This window comes from Hyposmocoma kahamanoa, unplaced genomic scaffold, assembly GCF_003589595.1.
Source record: "Hyposmocoma kahamanoa isolate Upper Pololo Valley unplaced genomic scaffold, ASM358959v1 87, whole genome shotgun sequence".
NCBI classification, from domain to species: domain Eukaryota; kingdom Metazoa; phylum Arthropoda; class Insecta; order Lepidoptera; family Cosmopterigidae; genus Hyposmocoma; species Hyposmocoma kahamanoa.
The window spans coordinates 16,812,820-16,834,545 of NW_020654422.1; the positions used below are offsets into that span (position 1 = coordinate 16,812,820).

At 37.8% G+C, this 21,726-nt stretch overlaps 1 protein-coding gene across 1 annotated transcript in view; it reads right to left on the bottom strand.

Moving 5' to 3' along the window:
- Positions 1 to 21,726, bottom strand: part of LOC113235399 — a 40,001-nt gene that overhangs the window by 8,931 nt on the left and 9,344 nt on the right. Inside the window, exons 6-12 of the mRNA XM_026471078.1 lie at positions 12,698 to 13,000; positions 11,626 to 11,809; positions 9,907 to 10,065; positions 5,165 to 5,290; positions 3,042 to 3,186; positions 2,626 to 2,853; positions 1,980 to 2,163 (exon numbers count right to left, since the gene is read on the bottom strand). Coding sequence (XP_026326863.1) covers positions 1,980 to 2,163; positions 2,626 to 2,853; positions 3,042 to 3,186; positions 5,165 to 5,290; positions 9,907 to 10,065; positions 11,626 to 11,809; positions 12,698 to 13,000 — 1,329 coding nt within the window. The remainder of the gene's footprint in view (positions 1 to 1,979; positions 2,164 to 2,625; positions 2,854 to 3,041; positions 3,187 to 5,164; positions 5,291 to 9,906; positions 10,066 to 11,625; positions 11,810 to 12,697; positions 13,001 to 21,726) is intronic.

The window sequence follows — 21,726 nt, forward strand, 5'->3', positions numbered from 1 at the left end:
GGAAATTTGTAGTGACGAGAGACAGTAAGTTACTAAAGTAAGTGCACACACGGCACATTTACCGAAACACTAATAAAATCCCTAAAATAATGTGATGTTTTTTCAAGTCTCGTCGGTTATTTTCCTTTTTTGTTTATGACCAATTTGAAGAAAAAAAAATTGTGACTGTCACTCTTTTCATTAATTTATTTTAATTTCCCACAAATGCAGGTTTGTTAAGCGGTTTGAGATGGATTTTGCGCTCCTGTGAAATAAGAATTAGACATAAAGTAGCAGTTCAATTATCACATTTCAACAACGATCGATTACTCAATCTTTATCTATTATTATCTTAACTGCCTCTGTGGCCGAACGGTTACCATGCCGAACTGCCACGCAGAGGTCCCAGGTTCGATTCCAGGGCCGGGAGAAATATTTGTATGGCCTACATTTATTTCTCTCGTGAGTTTGGGTGTAATTTGTGGTTGTCTATGTGTCTATCCATGGCACCCGCAACACAGGGTTTCCCTAGTGCGGGGCTATGTTGAGTGTGTGCGTTATTATTATTATTTAAAAAATCGAAATTAAATAAAATGCATTATGTGAACAAACAGTTGAAAATGTAACAACTGTACAGTTTAAGATTGATAACATCAAACGTAAATAAATAACTTTCAACCAAAGTCAATGCTTTCAACCTATAGTTTGAAGAAATTTACAAGAACGCAAAAACAAACTCGGACCACTTGACAAACCTAAACTGGTAGGAAATTAAAACAAATTATTGAAAAAAATTACAGTGAAGTATTTTTTTTTAATTAGAAAAAGTAAAATAAACTGAAAAAACACTGCATCATTTTGGCATTTTACTAGTGGTTCGCTAAATGTCCCTCGTGTGTAGTAAAGATAAAGAACATTTGCACAATCGGGCGTTAAAAATAGCCAAGAAAGTTTTAATAAAACTACTTTTACGCAAAAATACCTTCAAAATTAGTTAAGCTTTTCCCACAGTCAGTTCGTCTATTAATATCGTCTATGTATATTCTATCTATAATCTATCTCAGTAATTGTTGCATATATACTCGTAGTGAGCTCAAAAAGCACAATGTGACATCATGACAAGTTCATTGTGTTAAGAACACTAATATCAAGAAACTTACTTAGTAATTTACAGAACTGTGAACCCTTATTATGTAGTTCAATGACAATAATTACTTTAGAAATAACACAAAATAGGCACTACTCTCTATAATTGTGCTCTTTCGTTCCATTTATAAGTTAAGTATTAATAGTCACATTTAAGTTTGCGTTTTTATTTAAAATTGCGCGTTATGTGCAGTTATAACATGTTTTATAAATCTTTTCTACTAAGTGAAAAGAAAAAAATTGTGTTTTTAAAAAAATATAGTAAAATTTAACATTCATAATTTTTTTTTTTTTTTTTTTTTATACATGACAGGCAAATGACTCCACTCCACCTGATGTTAAGTGGAAAGTGGTATCCAAACGCGAAGGAACCTAGTGCAGCGATGGGACCCTCACTGCACTAGCCACCTCCACCCTGCCTGCCTACAATATGCCTCTTCACGCCTCGTTTGAAGGACCCCATATGATAAGAGGGAGGGAAGACATGTGCCGGAAGGGAGTTCCATTTGTCAACCGTGCGGCAGAGAAAGGAGCCACCGAACCTATTAGTACGCGATGGAATGCGGCAGGTAGTGAAACGGTGACTACAAAGGCCAGCACGCGTGCTTTTGAGCAGGAACGGGGAAGGGGGGATGAGGTTGAAATGTACAGGTTAATCTATAATAGGTTTTTGCAACACCGTTTCTTGTATGTTCACTTATTACAAGCGATGTATGTTATAAAATAAAAATAAAAACTATTATTTTTATCAAAATAATGAAAAAATTTGGAAACCAATTTTTCTCCGAATTATGAATTTACTGCTTGTGCCTTTCTTACTTCCGAAGACAGTATCTATGGTATAATATACATACTCATGTCAATTTTCTGCAGAACATTAGCCTGTCGGTAAATACAGGCCCATCCATCCAATAACATTTTGCTCACGCCGCCCATAAAGTTAGGCTCGACGCGACCGATTATCTTTAAATGGGACATGTGCGCCACGCTGTTCTTATTAATCATGTTTACTTCGGCGAGAATGAAGTTTGTTGCTGGCTGTAAATTGAAATATTATAAAGGCCACTTATTCTTGTTTATTTGAACAGAAATTTAAAATCAACTGTAATTTTTAATCTAAAAAAATATATGTATAGACATACATAATATATCTTAATTTTGTCGTTCGAATTTTTACAATAATAATAATAAGATTTTTTTATTGGCGGCAATTGCGTTGTGAAATAGAAAGTACATTTCTACGTGACCTTGTTGAGCTCGCAAACAATAGTTAACAAAATTTGTAATAAAAAAATACATTATTTAATAAACTAAAATGAATAATAGCATTACAGATCCATAAACTTTAACAAGAATAAAGTTCGTTCAGAACATAACAACAGAAAACTAACAGGTAAGTATTACAAATCAAATTCTGACCGAGAGGTGCTACCGAAAATTCTATTACGGTAACCTGTCACAATTCACTTAAATGAAAAATTGTTTGTAAAGGGTTCTTACTTCAAAAATATTTATTTTGAAAGCCTCGTCAACTGCAGACTTAGCCTCTTCAAAGAATCCCATCTCCAAAAATACAGACGACAATGACACTAGAACTAGGTCCCTGTAGTTTAGATCTTGAATTAGTCTTTTAGCGCCAATTAGGCAGTTAAGGGCATATGCATTGTTGCTGCGCACACGCCAGTACAATGATGTGAGCGTGTAGAGAATCCATTTTGGAGCTAAATTCTGAAATCAAAAAAATGCTGGTGATATAACAAGACGAAATCAAATACTAAGTATACTAGACTAGGATCATTCAATAACATGACTGAAATGAGAAGAAATTTTTAATCATTCAAGTGTGATTTGCTTGTTAATGAAACAAAAAGATACTGAATTTCAGTGCCCAAAAGTAATTTGTAACATGTACGTACCATCTGCACAGCGGAGTGAATGCGCTGTCCGATCTCGGCTTCTTGCATGTTCTTGACCGTCTCAACTTCGCCATCGCCTACGTATTCGAGAAGCTTCACTTTTAGGTGTGACACGTCTTTGATTGCTTCATTCCCGATTTGTGGTCTGAAATTGTTATATAATATTTAAAGTATAAACCTATGAAGTGATGACAAGCTTGTTAAGAAAGTGTTTGCTTCCTACATATGAGGATATCAGTTCGATTCCCATTGAAAGGAGACCACTAAATCTTGATGATGAGAAAAGACGTAGTTTTATTATTATTCAAAAACTGATAACCGTACTAAGGATTTATTTTGTTTTTTAGAGATAAATTCGGATTTTCTTTCTGTCGAGGAAACTACAAGAATTGTGTTTGTAAAGAGTCTGATTTATAGAGGGAATCGTTAAATATCTTACGCATTAATTTCATAACTAAAGCTTTGGTAATAACGACACATCGAGTATATATAATACATACTCGATGTATCGCAGAGTATATATAACCAGAAATAGAGACGAAATAAGGGCCATCCATCCTTGGCAACTCATCAGGCAAATGGGCCTTATATCACTTTTAAATATCGCCATCCCCGGAGAACAAAAAGATAACTGCCAGTATCACAGTTTTAATGTTATATCATATTTAAGATTTTTAGGTACCAACACATCTTTTAAATTTTTTTCGTGATTTTTAAGCAATTACTTACGGAACAACAAAATAGTACAATATTATTCAAATTTTCTACCCATACCTAAGTGCACAAGAATAAGGTTATACGATAATATTAAACTAAATGAGTGACGTTTCTTAATATGACAAATGACAATAGTATTATGTTCTCGTAAAAATAATTCCGCGAAATAACGATACACGCAGTTATCATATTTTATTACCGTTTCAAACTATTCGGGCTCTTCGTATAATGAAGCAAAATAAAGCAAAAGTTGATTATCATATCATGGTTTCATTGTAACAGCAAAATAGAAGACCTTTCCAAAAAAATATCTTACTATGTCTACGAGAATAAGATGATATATAATTATTATCTTCGCCACTTGTACTATTGCAACTCATAGAATAAATTGATAAGTCAACTACAAAAATACTTGTTTTCGGCTCAGACACAACGAGAATAAGATGATAATCCACAATATAAATCCAACATGATGATTGATTTTGACTAATTATTTATTATTGAAATATCTCCATTTTGGCTTAACTTACGGCTGTTTCATTTATAATATAGAATGCACAAAAAATATTCTTTCCTTAAAGCCAACTATTAATCTACCTACGTTCAGTATTTAAGAACTTATCAATGAATACATGTTTTTTAATTTTCCTGAAATATCACTTTCCTGCGATTATTATTTTGTTCTCCGGGGATGGCGATATCAACTCACGTTTGCGCTGAAATCACAAATTAGAAAGCTGAAATAGTACAGCGCCAACAGCTGACATGTGTATGTCTCCGTATATTCCAAAAACATTCTGTATTTATTGTAATAAAGATAATAGTATCTCTAACAATGGGGGCTGGTTGATTTGAAGTGAAAAAATTGACGACACCCGTCAATTGTTTCGAATTCGGGCTGGCCAATCGGAGCGCAATTGTCACCGTAATGATTTGGCAGAATAGTTTTCAAACAAATTAAATGACATTTCGTCTCTATTTCTGGTTATATACTCGATGTAACTATACAACAAGGGAGCAAACGAACGCAATTATTTTTCAATACGTTTTAATTAAAACGTAATTACGTATTGCTGCCTCGGCGCAGTCTTAACAATAAAACTGAAACTAAAGAAGATATTAAAAAACCGCTTTTAGGGGTGTTGTAGATCTCGTTTCGCTGATTCCAGATATGTTAATAACTCAATTTCGCTAAAAATTTCAATTACGTTGTTTGTGACACGGACGGCAGTGCCTACTCTGCCGTCCTTTTCCAAATCTTAATTTTCTATCCCGATGTTGACTGAAAAATATGCTGTTAAACAATATAGCCGCCTGTCATATATTAGCTTTTTCTGTAATCCTTCCCTCTGCCTCGGAATCTGAAGTGAAGTAATGATGATTATAAAAAAATAATAATATCATACCGTTGATATTTCTTTTGTGTGTACTTATCAGCATCCTTATCTTGCGGGCACTGTGGTGGATGCCACGGTAGCTCGTGTTCAATGGTCGCCGGTACACCGATCTTGTCAGTCAGTAGTTTGTTCAGTCTGAAATATTACATTTTTACTATAAATGAGTCAAAGAGAATATTTTATCATAGTAAATAAGACGTAACTTTGTACTACAATGGCGTAATAATAATGTGACGACCCTGGCAAATTTAAGTGGTTTCTTGACTAATACTTAACACGTCGTCATGCTAGTTCATCTTACATTGCATCTTACATGTACCTGCTACTGTAAGTAAAATTTGACTAGTCGGGTAAAAAGTCGATATTTAGTCGCAAATATATGTAGATTAAGTCGATGCCCCGCCATTTCAAAGTTATAATGGTCTTTTACTGTCCACGGTGGAATAAGATTCTGCCACTAGCACAATTCTCAAAAATCTGAATCACAAGGATTCCCTCTTTTGATTCTGTCAAAGTCTGAAAAATAATTGAATATCATGGTGGTCAAAGATGATAATCAACAAACTTAAAAAAAAATTAGTACTATTAGGGACTCACCACATGTATTCACACGAAAAAGCCGGTCAGAAAAACCTTTGCGTTCTTGCTATAAGAGCGAAAAAGACGTTGAGCGTTTCGCTTCCACTCGGATCGCCGACACGAAACGCGCAACGTCATTTTCGCTCTTATTACATGGACATAAAGATTTTTCTGACCGGCTTAATGCGAATCCGTGTCGATAAATGTGGTGACTCCATTACTGGACTGTTACTAACAATAAAGTCTGATAGATCCATGACGTAAACAGGTTATTATTAACACCGTGCAGTAGACATGGTGCTTATTGATTTGCTGAAGGTCGTGTTGTATGCCCTTGACATTTTGCCAATCCTCCACTCTATTGTTACGCCACTATTCGGTTTGCAACACAAACATATAACGATGAAAAAATGTATAATTCTACAATAAAAATCAAACAAAAACATTACATAAATCAACCTCTCCTACGTAAAATATCGTATGTCGAAACTGCCAAGCTGAGGAACGCTAAAGTCGCGTGTTATGCTTATTTCAGTGAATTCAGAACTTTAAAACGCTCCCCTGTAAACTTGGCAATTTCGACATACGTTACTTTACGTGGGAGGGGTCGAAATGTTAGACAACATCACATACATACGTAATTCTGTTCGCACAGTAGGTAGGTAACTAAAGCACTTGTTTATGGAAACAGGACAAAGACGGTACCACAAACACCCGGACCCGAGATGATATACAAAAATTTGTTTTCTACACTGCCCGACCGGGTTCAAACCCGGGATCTCAGAGATGGCAACACTATAAAAATTTAACATAATAACCAAACTAACGGATAACTCACATATTTAAGTCGAATTTTTGTTCGACATATTTCTAAGCAGTCCGTGATCCTTAATTAATTATTTAGGTACCAATTAATTAGGAACTAAGATAGTGGGTAGTGTGGATGATACTTCACAAAGTAACTTTATTACTTTAGTGTTTAATCCTGCGTATGACTTTAATAAGAATGAAGCAAACGAGGATAGTTTACGCAGTTTCCGTCGAGTCAATGCCGCGAAATCTCATGATTAAGGACCACGGACTGGTTCGAAACATGTCGAGCGCTAAACTCGACTTAAATACGTGAGTTATCCGTTAGGGCGCGTGAGTTAAGGTTAATAAACGTGGCTCCTTCCGTTTTGTCAGCACGCCTAACTGTGCCAGTTGCTCGCATGCTGACAAATGAATAAAATAATATATAAACTCTGTAAATTAGTTTTAAGATTGATTATTGTCTATTATTAGAACTAAGCAGTCACTCTGTCAGTTTGATTAATTTTTTTTTAAACGAATCTTCTGTCCAGTCACTTATTTGGCGCAGCCGTTAGGATCATAAATGTTAGGATTCCCGTAGATCCTTCTGTGCCCCGATCCGTAGTAAATTCGGGCACAAACACGTCGAGCATCGTGCGTACGACGGGAATCACCGAACAAACAAATTTAATAAGTACGAGGGTCAAGCCAGAGCCAAACAGAGTTCCTGACAAGTAATCCAGACAAGAGCCAATGGGAGTAGCAGCGTACCTGTGAGTAAATCTTTCACTGTCCTTTGAAGCTTTCCTTTATTATCCACTCTTGTAATATAATTACGTGTTTATATAATCACATTTTATTTAAACACTATTGTGTCAAGCGATCAAATTTCGTAAGCACATTTCTAGAATTAGGTAGTTTTTGTTCATTCTATCCATTCACGCTAAATTATTTAATTTTTGATAATGACTGGTATTAATCGGGTACCCATGGAAATGGTGAAAATAATCCCATTATTCGAAGGGGATTTTAGACAATTACCAGTCGGAGAGCGGGATCAGACTAAATCGTGGGATGAGCTGAAGCAATTGTTGTCTCAACACTTTGGAGACCCCAGAACAGAAGACTGTCTGGCTATGGAACTAGAAACTACGAGAGAAAGTTATTCAGAATTTGTCATAGAATACAGCATTAGAAGTCTTTTATTTGCCAAGTTGTCTGAAACCATAAATGATGCTAACTTCAGAGTAGCAAATACAACTCTTTTCAGAATATCCATACCAACAGTGCAGCTGCCAGAAATTAAACAAACCAACCAAAACGGCAAGCAGGGGGATATTCGAGGAATCGACTTCGGTGAAGTGAATAACATTCTCCATAAAATAAGTGATAGTGACGACGAACCGGCACGATAAAAATGCCGTGAACGACAGTTAATTGTGTATTTAACCGAGTTCAAAAAAAGGAGGAGGTTCTCAATTCGATTGTATTTTTTTTTATCCGTAAGTTAGGCGATAACTCTAATTTGTGAACCGATTTTGATGATTATTTGGAAAGAGGGTACCTCAGATGTGATCCCATTTAAATTTGAAGAAAATATTCCACCTCCAAGGGTAGTAAACTAGGGGATTAATGGCATTTGAGGTTGGTTTTTTTAATACTCTGTACTGTTTTTATACTATGTGTGAACAAATTCATTAAAATATACAAGTCACGCCACTTTAAACTGCACGACTACCTGTCGTCACGACATAATGGGAACACACTCTTAGTTTAGTTAATATGTCCGAGTCTCGCGGTGGTTTTCTATTTAAAATACTTAACATAAGTTAGACAAACGACGTGTCATTTGTAAAATAATTCAAATGTGCTAACTAAAGCAAGCATTGTACAATAGTATTTATTATTTAAAGGGGAACATACAGCAAAAATAATATACGGCCTTATGCATATTATTGTAACGCTATAATAGTATATGCTGTAATTATAGTCTTACAACAAGAACCATAAGACCTAGGATGATTTTTTTCATATATATTTTACTCGTATATAGGTACGACGTGGCATCTAATACCGAAACCAAAGTGTCAGAGGTTGACAGCGGATTGAACTTCATGAGAGTCAAAGTCAATGCACCACTCAAGACTAAGTTAACGTAGCAATTATTTATATGGAGTCGGTTAGGGCATAATAGAAAGATCGCATGAACGCGTGTCACTAAGACAGTCCGGCCGTCTGTAGTACCGTGACCGACTAATGGTCGCTTCAGATTTGAATAGCGATGCGATACTGCATTTAAACCAGGTCCACGACTTGTTTGTCCTGTCAGTTTGGTATCATAAAAAAAACTTTATGTTCTCCATGGTAAGGTTACATTTCTTCAAACAAAAATGACAAAGAAAATGCAGCAAGCAGCGCCGCGCACACTAAATTATAATATAATATCGACGTTGAAAAAATAAAACGCCTAACGTGCATTTGGAAAATAATGGGGAGCGATTTAAAGAATTTTTTTCAAGACAAAAAGATCATAAGTCTAATTTTATTTGTTATGTGGAAAAGCTGAAACTTTCTAGTTTTCCGTATAACAAATAAAATTTGAGTTAAGATTTTTTTTCTTAAAAAATGTAATTTAAACCGTACTCCTGTAACATTTTCCATATGTACGTTAGACGGTATTACCTTTCCAGAGTCGATATAGAACGTATCTTGTATGTACATAGTAAAGAACACATTTCTTTGAATGCAATACAACAAAAGAGAAAAACCGCACGTAGGCTACGTGCGCATTCTATCGTCGGCAGCTTGTGCCGCCATGTTTCTCAACAATAAGGAATATTTAATTGGAAGGCAGGCTGAGGGACGTCGGGCTGCATGGCACGAACATTAGAGGTAACAACGCTTTGAGGTAAAAACTCCATTCTACTAAATAAAGTGAATATTTTTCATCGAATTAAAAATAACAAAACCACGTGAATTACTCTTTTATTATTTTACATTCAAGGAAATTTATACTTGTGTTACTAGTGAATAAGCACTATTAAATTACGTAGCATAAAATGCACGCGGCGTTTCTTACTGCATCTTCTTTTTATTTTTTCGTTCAAAGAATGTAATTTAAATATGTAGAAAATAAAGACTATATTTCATTGCAAGCTTTAAAGCAACGCAGCTCTGTGTCGCTAGAACTACCTAAATGGTATAAATACGAGTACCTTTAATGCAGTACTGATACCACAGACAAAGCTATAAAGTATTGTAAGAGAAGTTGTCCTATACAATAGGTATTCATTGAGGATCTTCTGCTTATTGAATAACAAAATTATTTCATCTCGTCTCTTCCAGCTGATCTATAACTAATGTTAAGTAAAGTCATGTACCTTAATCCCTTATTTTCGAATGGCAAAAACACAGGGTAGATAGCCTCCATATCTTCTGGTAGCTGAGATGCTATGTCTTTGCAGAAACTGTTTGTTGGCCAGTTTTCGTCGATGTCGAAGTATTTGGAATGTTGGTCTGCGTTCGTTGGCAAAATGTATCTGCAAATTAAGGTAACGAATCACAATGACTCCTGCTCGTGGCACTATCAACAGTTGGAGAATAAAAGTTCTAGAGTGACAAGTAAATGTTTAAGACGCAGTGTAAAACGGTCTCATAAAAAGGAGTTCATATACACGTGTCGCGAATTGTGAATGATAAACAGAAAATTGAAAATTTATTAAAATAAAATATAATATTTAAGACTTAACAATGTTATGAAACACCACCATAAATATTACAAGTGCTACTACCATTGTTGCACTCCAAAGTAGCAAAATAAGGCATTTCTCTAGGACTTTTGAGGTTTTGCGCGAGATAATTGACACGACCATATGTACAACGCGAAAATCACGGACTGAGGTTAAGTATGTGGAACTTCGCGTACTGTTGGCGCACGTGCCACGCAAACTAAGCACTTCTACTGTATTTAATGTTCTGTGGTCTTAACAACTTAATATGTACATGGTTGTTTGTAAAATACTAACCTAAAATACCTCCCAGGACTAAATTATTAAGATCATAGACAACAATATTTTTTTAAATTTACATATACATCTACATGCATGTAGAAGTGAATTTCTGATAGAGTCCGCAATTAGCGCCAACGAGCGTATCACAATAAACTAGTTGGTTTAAGAGCTCAGCTAAATTGGTCATATTCCTTTAAAGCAAAATTATCTAATTACTTAAGCGATACGCATTATAATTGCCACTGATACTGTAATAAAGAACAGCCACATGAGAGGAACAAGTTCACTAGTATTTCTGCATACAAGGCTAGTATATTACTAAAGTCTTACCTAGACTCCAAGAGATTTTTTGTAAACATAGGGCTACTACACCAAAAATATTCCTTTCGCATAGAAGTTTACTCAATTTGTTCAAAACCACAAGTTAGGGTTTGTTTTGTAGCTAAAATCCATAGTAAATTTAATTGGTTGTGATGTATTTAATTTTACGAAGTTTTTTTTACAAAGATATAAAAAGAAAGAAATATAAGTAAAAAATATTTTACGACAATGGTATCATCGAAGCAAAGAGTAGAAGTTCGAAACAATTTTTGGTTTTGACAGCTGTTCGCCACTTTCATTCGTCTCTTCGTTTCCGAATTCGAATGCACATCCTTTTTCGCTGCGCGAGTGCAATGAAGTTTTTGTTACTAGTTTTAGTTGTTACCTTGTTGTTGTCTGTTATTATCAGTTATTGTTAAGTTCAACAATGTTGTTGTGTTTATATTATTATTTTTTACTTTACGAGTGTCGGTTTGGTCATAGAAATCAGCACTTAAATTGATATTTAGGTACCTACCGCACAAGCACAACTATGCTCCATAACTACCATATCGATCCTTCGTCAAAATTTGTTTTGCATCCCTGACCTGTCACTTTGGCATTGACATATCTGACATTTCTTTGTTTACAAAAAATCTCTCGGATTCGAGGTCAGAGTATACTTTATTACAAAATGGCTGGGCCCTTTACGTTTTACAGCAGCCAATACCTTCGCAAGCAATTAATGTGTGTAAGACAATTCGCAAGCGAACAGAATACAATACTTACAAATGTTCACCAATTGCAAACTCAATGAGCTCATTTTTGGGTTGACTAGATTGTTCCTTTTTATCGCGAGCTTCCTTCTTTTTTTCTTGAGATTTTTTCTTTTTTTCTTCTAATTCTTTCTTTTTTTTATGAGATTCTCTCTTCCTCTCATGAGGGTGCATGAATTTTTCTGTTTCTTGGGCCACTGAAACCATAGTATTAAAAAAGCAGATATTAGATTATTTTCGGTAATTAAAGTTTTTCGGTAATTTTAGTATTTACGAAGTTTCGCTCGCTGTGAGCGATATAGACAGGTTTCTCTAATCACTCACATTACCTTACGTGTTGCAGTCGTATGCAAAAGTCATAAATCTCCGCTTGAACATTAATGGATTCGTATAAGTTCCAAGTGTTACTGCAGAACGTAGCATAAAATTGTCTAATTATGATAGTAAACCGAATAACAACATAAGACAACATATCGCACTCCAACCGAGTAGAGCACTTGTTGAATTGGCAATACTGTACTATAGTAGAAACAGTAGTTCAAATGGCAACACTGAGCTCGAAAGACAGCAGTAGATCTCCTTGTGAAAGAGTTCGTCCAGGGTAGTACTGCCACCTTATCTATTTCTGCCGCCAAGCATTAATGTCAGCATTACCTACTATGTTCCGGTTAAAAAGGGTTAGAGTGCTGGTGAAATTACAGGCACATGGGACTTGTCAACTTATGTGTCAGGGTGACGGGCGCAGTGGCAGTGCCCCTCAGATCTTTCCGATTTAAAGCTCTGAGTGGCACTGCAACTGTTATGGACAGGCGTGAAGCTTACAATCAGGCGCACGACTTGTTCGTCCCGTCACTTAATATTATAAAAAAAGACAATATTTAATGCCACTGGGTGGTCTTTCACTATATACAGACAACCTAACCTGCAGGACTTTAAAACATATGATAATAATAATTTGTGCCAATACTAGGAATACCGCCTCTTCTATTTAAAAATCAATTTTACATCTTTTAGGCCTTGGGAGAGGTAAAAATGTAAAATATATACTCAGTTAAATATACATACATATATATATATATACTCACTCTGGTTAAGATTTATAACAATAGTAGGAGTAGGAGTAGTATAATTATTTTTCAGTTCATCAGAACGGACGACAAATTCCGAAGCTCGACCTTCAAGTTTATGAATATGATCAACCACATTTTTCCAGTGATATATGGCTTTTAGAGCATGGACACCGTTTGCAGATCCTTCATACTTCGTATGTTCCAGCAAATGTTTTATAAAATTTAATCTTTCACCAGTCATTTTAATAGGATTGATGTCTACTTTTAGAAGGCGAGACATCTTTTTGACGTTATCCTCAAATGATCTGTAATCGGAAACTGTAACAAAACTTAATTGATTTAGAATAAAGTAAAATTAATAAATCACTGATTGTTTACGTAGGCAACTCTATAACAATAATAATAAGCCCAGAGTTTAAAATAGATAATAATAATTATTATAATGATAATGTCGTCAACTGTTATCATACCGAAAACTCTTCATAGTACAAATGATAGATCTGGAATCTAAAACGTACATACATACCTCTACAAAAGTCAATTGCATTAGCAACTTGCTCGATAGTCGGCCGCTTCTTTAACATGACCTCACTCCAAAATACACCTGATACAACTTAGGGCGCGTTCCCACTATGTCGTGACGACAGATTGTCGTGCAATTTACAGTGTCGTGGCTTGTATATTTAAAAGTTGTTCACATACAGCACGACACGATTAACTGTCGTTCACGATTTTTTATCGTTACAACGACAAACTGTCGTCACAGTGGGAACAGCTAGAACGACAGTCGTCGGACGATAAAAAAACGTCACGATAAAAACGTGACGACAGATTGTCGCAGCTCCCATTGTCGTCACGTTTTATTTATCGCTGTCCGCACGTATTCTACTCCCTGCCCGCCCTTCTCGTACCCCGCGCCCTCTGCAGTAGCATTGGGTCGTAGCCAGAGATGGGCAAAGAGGCTGTCGTGAAACGATAAATTGTCGTCACGATCTAGTGGGAACAGCTAGTCACGACAGTCGTTCAACGATAAAAAATCGTCCACGACAGGTAGTCGTGATATGGGAACAGACTAGCCACGACAGTCGTCCAACGATAATAAAACGTGACGACATAGTGAGAACGCGCCCAAACTCCACATAAAATCACCACTCATTCTCATTCCATCAGAATAACACAACTGGGGGTCTACTCTCGTTTTTCGTCCGATATCCGTCCGAAACAATTACAGTCAAATAAATAATACTCGTCCAAACCAGAAGAGACAATATCAAGTATGAAGCTTCATTCGCATCATGCGTCTTTTTAACCGACTTCAAAAAAAAGGAGAAGGTTCTCAATTCGACGGCATGTTTTTTTTTGTATGTATGCTACGGCGATAACTCCGGTATTTGTGAACTGATTTTCATGATTCTTTTTTTGTTGGAAAGAGGGTACTTCCACAGTGGTCCCATTTTATTTTGAAGAAAATCATCCACCTCTGAGGGCGGCTGATTACGCATGAACATTCATTTTTATAAATAGCGCCTAAATTTTATTTAAGGAGCAATTTTTTAATGGTTAGCTTTGCTATTCTCCAATACAAGGCGTTTTTCTCTCTCGATATACTTTGAGTAGTGAGAACCGATTTTTATTATCTCCTGTGTAAAGTCCCGTATAGTGGCGAACTAGGGGATATTGTAATAAAACTTAGCAAATAGACGTAATTCCACGTACTTTTGAGGTCGGTTTTTTAGTACTCTGTACTGAGATTATTTATGACAGTAATTGTTTCGTACGGATGTCTGACGGAGAACGAGAATACAGGGCCAGAATACGTGGCTTAGGCCCGTACCGGTTTCCGAATATCCGACCTGAGTCGAGTTCAAGAAAAATCTTCAAAATAATAATAATAATAATAATAATAATAATAATAATCGTACTACTACCTGCTCGATACGGCACGTATTGTTCGCCGATTCTTGGACCTGAGTCCCTGACCCCGGCCGACTGTGCCATAGCAGGGAAATACCGCCTCTCCCATTTAAAAATTCAAAATTAGTCTTTTAGGCCTTGGGAGAGGCGAGAGTTTAAAATAAACATAATAATGCACACACTCATAGCTGCGCACTAAGGAAACCCTGTATCGCGGTTGCCGTGGACATATACCTAGACAATCACAAATTATACCCAAACTCACGAGAGAAATAAATGTAGGTCATACAAATATTTCTCCCGGCCCGGGAATCGAACCTAAGGCCACTGCGTGGCAGACCAGCATGGTAACTGTGCGGCTAAGGAAGCAATTTAAAGTGGATATAATATCGTTATTATTAGACTACTATTTACAATTACTCGCTTAAAAATGTTAAACACAGATGATAGTTTTATCCACTAAATGTCATACTGCATATTTTACAGGTTAGCACTAGATGAGTAACTGAGGAGTTATCAAAGAGTGAAAAATAAAATTTATTAAAATTCAATCTCTGCCTAAACCTAGATCTAGGTGGGTATGCCACCGAGATCTACGCAACGCATGTTAATTATATTATAAGCAATAAAGCGGCTGCCCCAGAGCAATCCTAGTAAGTACTTTTTGTGGCTGCTAGCCAAAAAACACGCAGCCCTTGAACAATTTTAATGTAAAAAAGTAATAGTATTAGGTAGGTAGGAAACCAGTCAACGAATATATTGATGTCATAAAAACATCGACTATATAACCAGAAATAGAGATGAAATGTCTTTTAATTTGTTTGAAAACTATTCTGCCATATCATTACTGTGACAACTGCGCTCCGATTGGCCAGTCCGAATTCGAAATAATTGACGGTGGTCGTCAATGGGTGTCGTCAATTGTATCATTTCAAATCGACCAGTTAACCTGAGCTTTGCTATAATGGAAGAAAATTGCAAAATTACATATTTAATATTTAATTACCGATGAAAAGTGATGAAATATTAGTTTTCTAATTTGTGATTTCAGTGCAAACGAGAGTTGGTATTTGTAAGTGATATATCATGATATGAGAATGTATGTCCCTTATTTCGTCTCTATTTCTGGTTACATACTCGATGCACAAAAATGATTACAACTTATAACTTTTACACCTGCAGCCTATAGGTCAACTACACACAAAAAGCTCTCAGCTGTCTAAGAGTCGTGTACAATAATACAGGGTGTCTCAAAAGAAATTTTATATTTAGTGGATTGATTAAAAAAAAGGAAGCGGTATATAGAAAATATGTTTATTTATTGTTGAAATACACTTTTTGGGAATTTATTTCTTAAAAATAATATCGTCTAAATGTAAACCCTCGCGTTGTTGGCACTCATTTAATCGAACAGTAAAATTACTTATGACTGCTCGACAGGTGGAGTCAGGGATGGCTGCCATTTCGTGACGGATATTTTCTTTCAAATGCGCCAGTGAAGTCGGTTTATTGGCGTAAACTTTAGATTTAAGATAACCCCATAGGAAAAAGTCCATAGGGGTTAAATCTGGGCTACGTGGAGGCCAATTTATGTCACCTCTCCGGGAGATAATTTTCCTGAGAAAATTTCACGAACACGTGGCAGAGACATATTAGACGTGTGTGAAGTTGCTCCGTCCTGTTGAAACCATGTTCTTTGGTTATAGCCAGGAAAGTTTTGCAGTTCAGGTACCAAGAAGTTTTCTAACATCTCCACATAACGCTCTGAATTCACTGTAACTGCACGCCCCATTTCGTCTTCAAAAAAGTAAGGGCCGATAATTCCTCGCGCCGACGTGGCAGCCCATACGGTCACTTTAGGCGAGTGTAGGGGTTTCTGATGTTTGCGTTTCGGATTCGTTGAACTCCAGTAGCGGCAGTTTTGCTTATTTACGTGGCCATTAAGATGAAAATGAGCTTCATCCGAAAACAAAATGTTGGTAAACGTTGAAAATCGCTCAATCACCTGATTTACGAAATTAAGCCTCTGACTGGCATCTTGGGGCTTTAATTCTTGCACCAATTGAATTTTGTAGGGGTGCAGCTTTAGATCTTTGTGCATAATGCGATGTAATGATGATCTATGCACATTTAAAGCACTCGCGCGCTTCCGAATTGAAAGGTTCGGGTTGTCACGAACAGACTGATTAACACTCTCCACGTTTTCTACCGTTCTTGATGACCTAGGTCGCCTGGATTTTGATTTATCCAGCGTTGTTCCAGTCTCTTCAAACTTTTTAACCCAATGTCGAATGAGAGGAAGGCTTGGCGCATCATTTAAGTGGCGAAAACCTCGAATACTGCAGAATTTTCTACGCGCGACAGTTGCCGAATCACCGTTCTTGTAAAACTCTCGCACGCACAACGCGCGGTCTGCTCCCGAGAAACGCTCCATAGCGACTGAATTCCCAAGAGCCAAGCTACCGATTGACATAACCCCCGCACCCCTCAGATACGCTGCGTTCACGCAGTAAGCTAAACAAATATAAAATTTCTTTTGAGACACCTTGTATATACAGGATGCTGTTGCGGCTGCCGCCATTCGCCAACGTCAGGATGTTCGCAGATGCTCATGTAGATGGATTTGCAGCCATCATGCCAGAGAGCGGCATCCTTGATGCGCTGAGTGCGTCGCAGCGGTAACGGCATCGTGAATTTTATTCCAGGATTCATTTCTTGAACTTGGACCAAACTTCTTGTATACACGAAACCCAGTACATACATATTTATAAGTTGTAATTACTAACATTAGTGTGTAAGTTTTTTACTTTGTTATACTAACCCATATAGATAAATAGTCCGAAATAAAGTATTTGAATAAGAATATTACATATTTTATACCCCTTACTAACTTCGAATATTTATGTGTAGGTAAGATAAATAGAAAAGTAAAGTTACTGTAACAGCCAGAATCAAAACGCAGTATGAGGCATTTGTTAGGTATTTGGTTATAGTTATTGCACGAGAAAATTGGAATAAAATTTGATTTTGTTTGACTAATTAAATTAATAAAACGACTAAGATTTTCAGTTTCAATAGAGTTACCATCATACAGGATTATAATTTTCTTAGGCCTAGTTCCCACTACTTTTTCCCGGCACTCGAACTAGGTGTTCACATTAAGCCGGATCTCGCAAGAAACCCGGAGACTAAAGCCCTCACCTCAGTCGAATTCAGACTACTGCACACGATAGACGACGAAATTGTGGTGGTATCTTAGAAGGCTTAATAGAGTACAAAGAAAACATTCGCTACATCCTATTTTACGAGAAAGATATTTAATGGGCCAACTGAGAAGTGACGATTCAAATTTCTTTAATTAATAACATCGTCTTTTGATGATTTATTGGGACTTTTTTCGTCGTCATTCACATCACTCCGGTCTGGGCGTTCTGTCGGCGGTCCGCAGTGACAAACGCTCCGGCAACAATGCCGAGCTTGGCATTCTTACTGGGTCCGATGTAATGCGTATAACTTCATATAAATTGTACAGCTACTAGCCTTTCCGGCAGTTTTACCGATCCGATCGATACTAGGTCTTACATTTTATATACTCTTACGTACTCGAATTGGGACTAATTTTCTTCCATACAAAATTAGTCTTTTAAAATTCACTTCATGTAGCATGTCTGCAAAATGTCATGGTGGCTAACAATAACATTTTGTACCTTAACTTTAACTCTTGTACAATCTCATAACACTTTTTGTACATAATTTTTATGATGTATAATTATATATACATACATATATATAAAAATTAAAAAAATATAATAATATAAATGTACATATATGCTTAAGGTCCGGAGATATTGCAGGCCATCTGATTGTCTCGTTTATACCTATCCAAATATTGAAGTTATCATTAAACTAAACAATGGATTTTCTGCTATTATTACTCGAAATACAAGCATGATAAAATACGTTATTTAGATCCTTGTCCGGTAGAATGTTTAATAAAAAAAATATGTCGTGTTTTTACTTTTTTAAAATAAACAGTTTAGATAAGGTAACGTTAATAAAATTACTGTTGTTATGTATATTCTAAAATTTTTTCATGGATATCTTTACTGTACGACTAATGTTCATTGGAGAGATTTTATCCTTATCATTGATCCTGCGGATTACTACAATAAAATAGAAAGTGTTTGTTTTAGAATTTTTAATTGAGTCTATTTCCGGCTCAGGCAAACTTCTTAACTAATCTGTAAATCAGACATGAGCGCCGTTTTTCCTCGCGCCGCCGCCGCCGACAAATGCAATCGGCGCGCCGTTGAGTTCTATCAGGCGTTCCGATCGTACGCACGCGCACGCTTCCGTATTGTGCATGTGAAAATGCGACGCCAGAAAATTACTTTTCTAAGATAAAACTTTTCTTGTATAAAATGTAAGTTCGCATTTAACCTCCATCTCACCTGATGGAAAGTGACGATGGATGAATGCCTATTCACTTACGCCATGAAAAGGCCCAAGTTATAACGTTCAGGGAACAAGTCTGCAGGCAGGGAATTCCAAACCATAGCCGTTCACCATATAGATGTGGAAGCGCAACGCTTCGTGCGAATCTTTGGAATATCCACAACATAGACGTGGAACACAAGTCTACGCCTAGTCCCCCGGTGATGGAAAGGGGAAATCGGAATTAAATCGTGTAATTCCATCGCACACTCTCCGTGATATATCCTGTAAAACACCGATAAGCTGGCAACTTTACGGCGGTGTACAACGCTCTGCAGCTTCGCCTCCACTAATTCCGAGCCACCTATAATCTTCTTGTCACAATTGTCAATTGAATCAAAAGTGGCCAGTTCGTATGTAACAGAGCCATCCTAAAGGTGGCAACAGTACTCCATGCACGACCGGACTAGTGCTTAGTACAGATGAAGCAACTGTCCCTATCTACCGACCCGAGAGATAGGGTTTTCCGGAGAGACTATGGGCTCGACGGCAAGACCAGGGTACAGCGGGCGTCCGGGCCAAGCCCTCCACCAGTGACACGCCTTTGCGGGCGTCTCTGGCGGGCCCGGACTTGGATATGGACTCGCTGGGGTCTGTGGTTAGCTGCAGAGACGGACATGTTTATATGTCCCGGATTTGCATGTGTCCGGGGCGTCTGTCTCGTGAGCAGCTAGCGCGTCTTAGTAGCGGTCTAGTTGAGGGCCTGTATGCGAGGAGACGTGCGGGACACGTGATTTGCCCTTGAAGTTGGAAGCTATGTCCGGACATTGTCGAAGGACACTGCGACTGGCATCTCCGGCACTCGCCCGGAGAGCTAGTAGAGGATTAGCTAGATATCCTCCGGTCCCTCCAGCCGCTTAGGTTGTTGGGAACTGGAGAGACGTCGTATTTCGGCGCCGGGAAGTGAGCGTGCCTTACAGCTCCGTCACCAATAAGGAGATTTGGTAAGTGGACTCAGAATCGACGGCTTAGCGGTGTGCAACTGCTAGTTGTGCAATGCGCAACGGGAAGTGAGCGTGCACACCCGAGGCACTAGTCTCTCGAAGAACCGGATGAAGTCAAGTGACAGAGGTGTGTGAGAACCCTGTACACCAGGTGATCTGGGGTCATAACCTGAACTTGTAAGGTTCCTGTGCGCGCACAGGTTATAATGTCCTACTCGTGTGCCCTAAGGGTAGGGAGGGTCACTATAATCAAAACAAACGTAGAAAGATATGGTGCTTGTCCCCTGTGAAGTAACGCCTCACCCTGGAAAGGATCCCAAGCTTCATTGCTGCACGTTTGGCCATGGATTCAATGTATCTGCCGAAGTACGAATTAGACGATAGGTACATTCCAAGTAGCTGGAGACATTCGGCTATCGGTATGGATAGGTACAAAAAGTCGGAGTCAGGTCAAAGGGAGAATAAACACGCCTGCGTTTTGGTAACGTTAAATTTGGCATCGCCCCAATCGGAGACTGCTTGGAGTGTCAAATCCAAACGGCTAACTATGGACTCTCGATTAGACTAGATTTCCTCTCCACTGACCCTTGTATTGGTCAAGTACCTATCTACAACTGTGTTATCATCAGCATACGCAAAGGTACCTACCTAGAATTAACATATGATTGATATGCAGCAGAAAGAGAGTTGCAGACAGTACGGAACCCTGAGGAATCTATCGCCATATGTTCGGAAGAGTAGCCTTCTAAGACCACTCGAATCGGACGTTCGCTCAAAAAATCCGAGATCCAATTGCAAAGGTCAGTGGGAAGCCCATAAGACGGAAGCTTACTTAAAAGGTTTGCGTGCCAGACCCTGTAAAAGGCTTTAGAAATATCCAAAGACACTGCAAGTGCTTCGCCTTGCTTTTCTATAGCCTCGCTCCGTATGTGATAGGCATACACAAGAAATCCCCAGCAGGTCGCCCTCGTCGGAATCCGTACTGGCGATCACTGAGGAGGTCGATGTCTTCAAGGTACGATAGGAGACGGTTGTTGAGTACACGTTCCATAGTCTTGCAGAGTGTGGAAGTGACTGAGACAGGTGTATAGTTGACAGAGTCAGCTCTGCTCCCCATTTTCGGCACAGGTTGCACGTTTGCAAGCTTCCACGACTTAAAAACTACACCAGTCTCAAGTGAGACGCGGTACATGCGTAGGCGTGTGAGAACAAGAGGACAACTCAGGCGCACAGTTACATAGGACTAGCACTGGAAATCCATCTGGCCCGCTAGCTTTATTCACGTCTAGATTCCGCAGAGTTCTAAGTACCTCTTTTTGGTGTATGTGAATTGGCGCTATAGTGCAGCCAGCCTGAGGTAAGATTAGATCCAGATGCGAACTCTTTGCAAAGAGTGAGGCAAAAAGATTTGCCTTGTCATCTGCAGTATAGGCCAGCGTGTCGTCCGGCCTCAGCAGAGGTGACATAGGTAGGTGACAAAAGTTAGTGACTTTATAGATAGATAGATAGATAAAACGTTTATTTGGATCTACGGATACATAACAGAAAAATATGTAATACAATAACAAAAAGGAAAAAAAAATAGCAGAGTCGCAGCACTGCCGAACACCCAGTTATGTATGTGTTCTGTAGCAGCGCAAAAAGGCCATAGCTCAGCGTCGGTATTTACATATCTATGGTGTTTACTCAGGA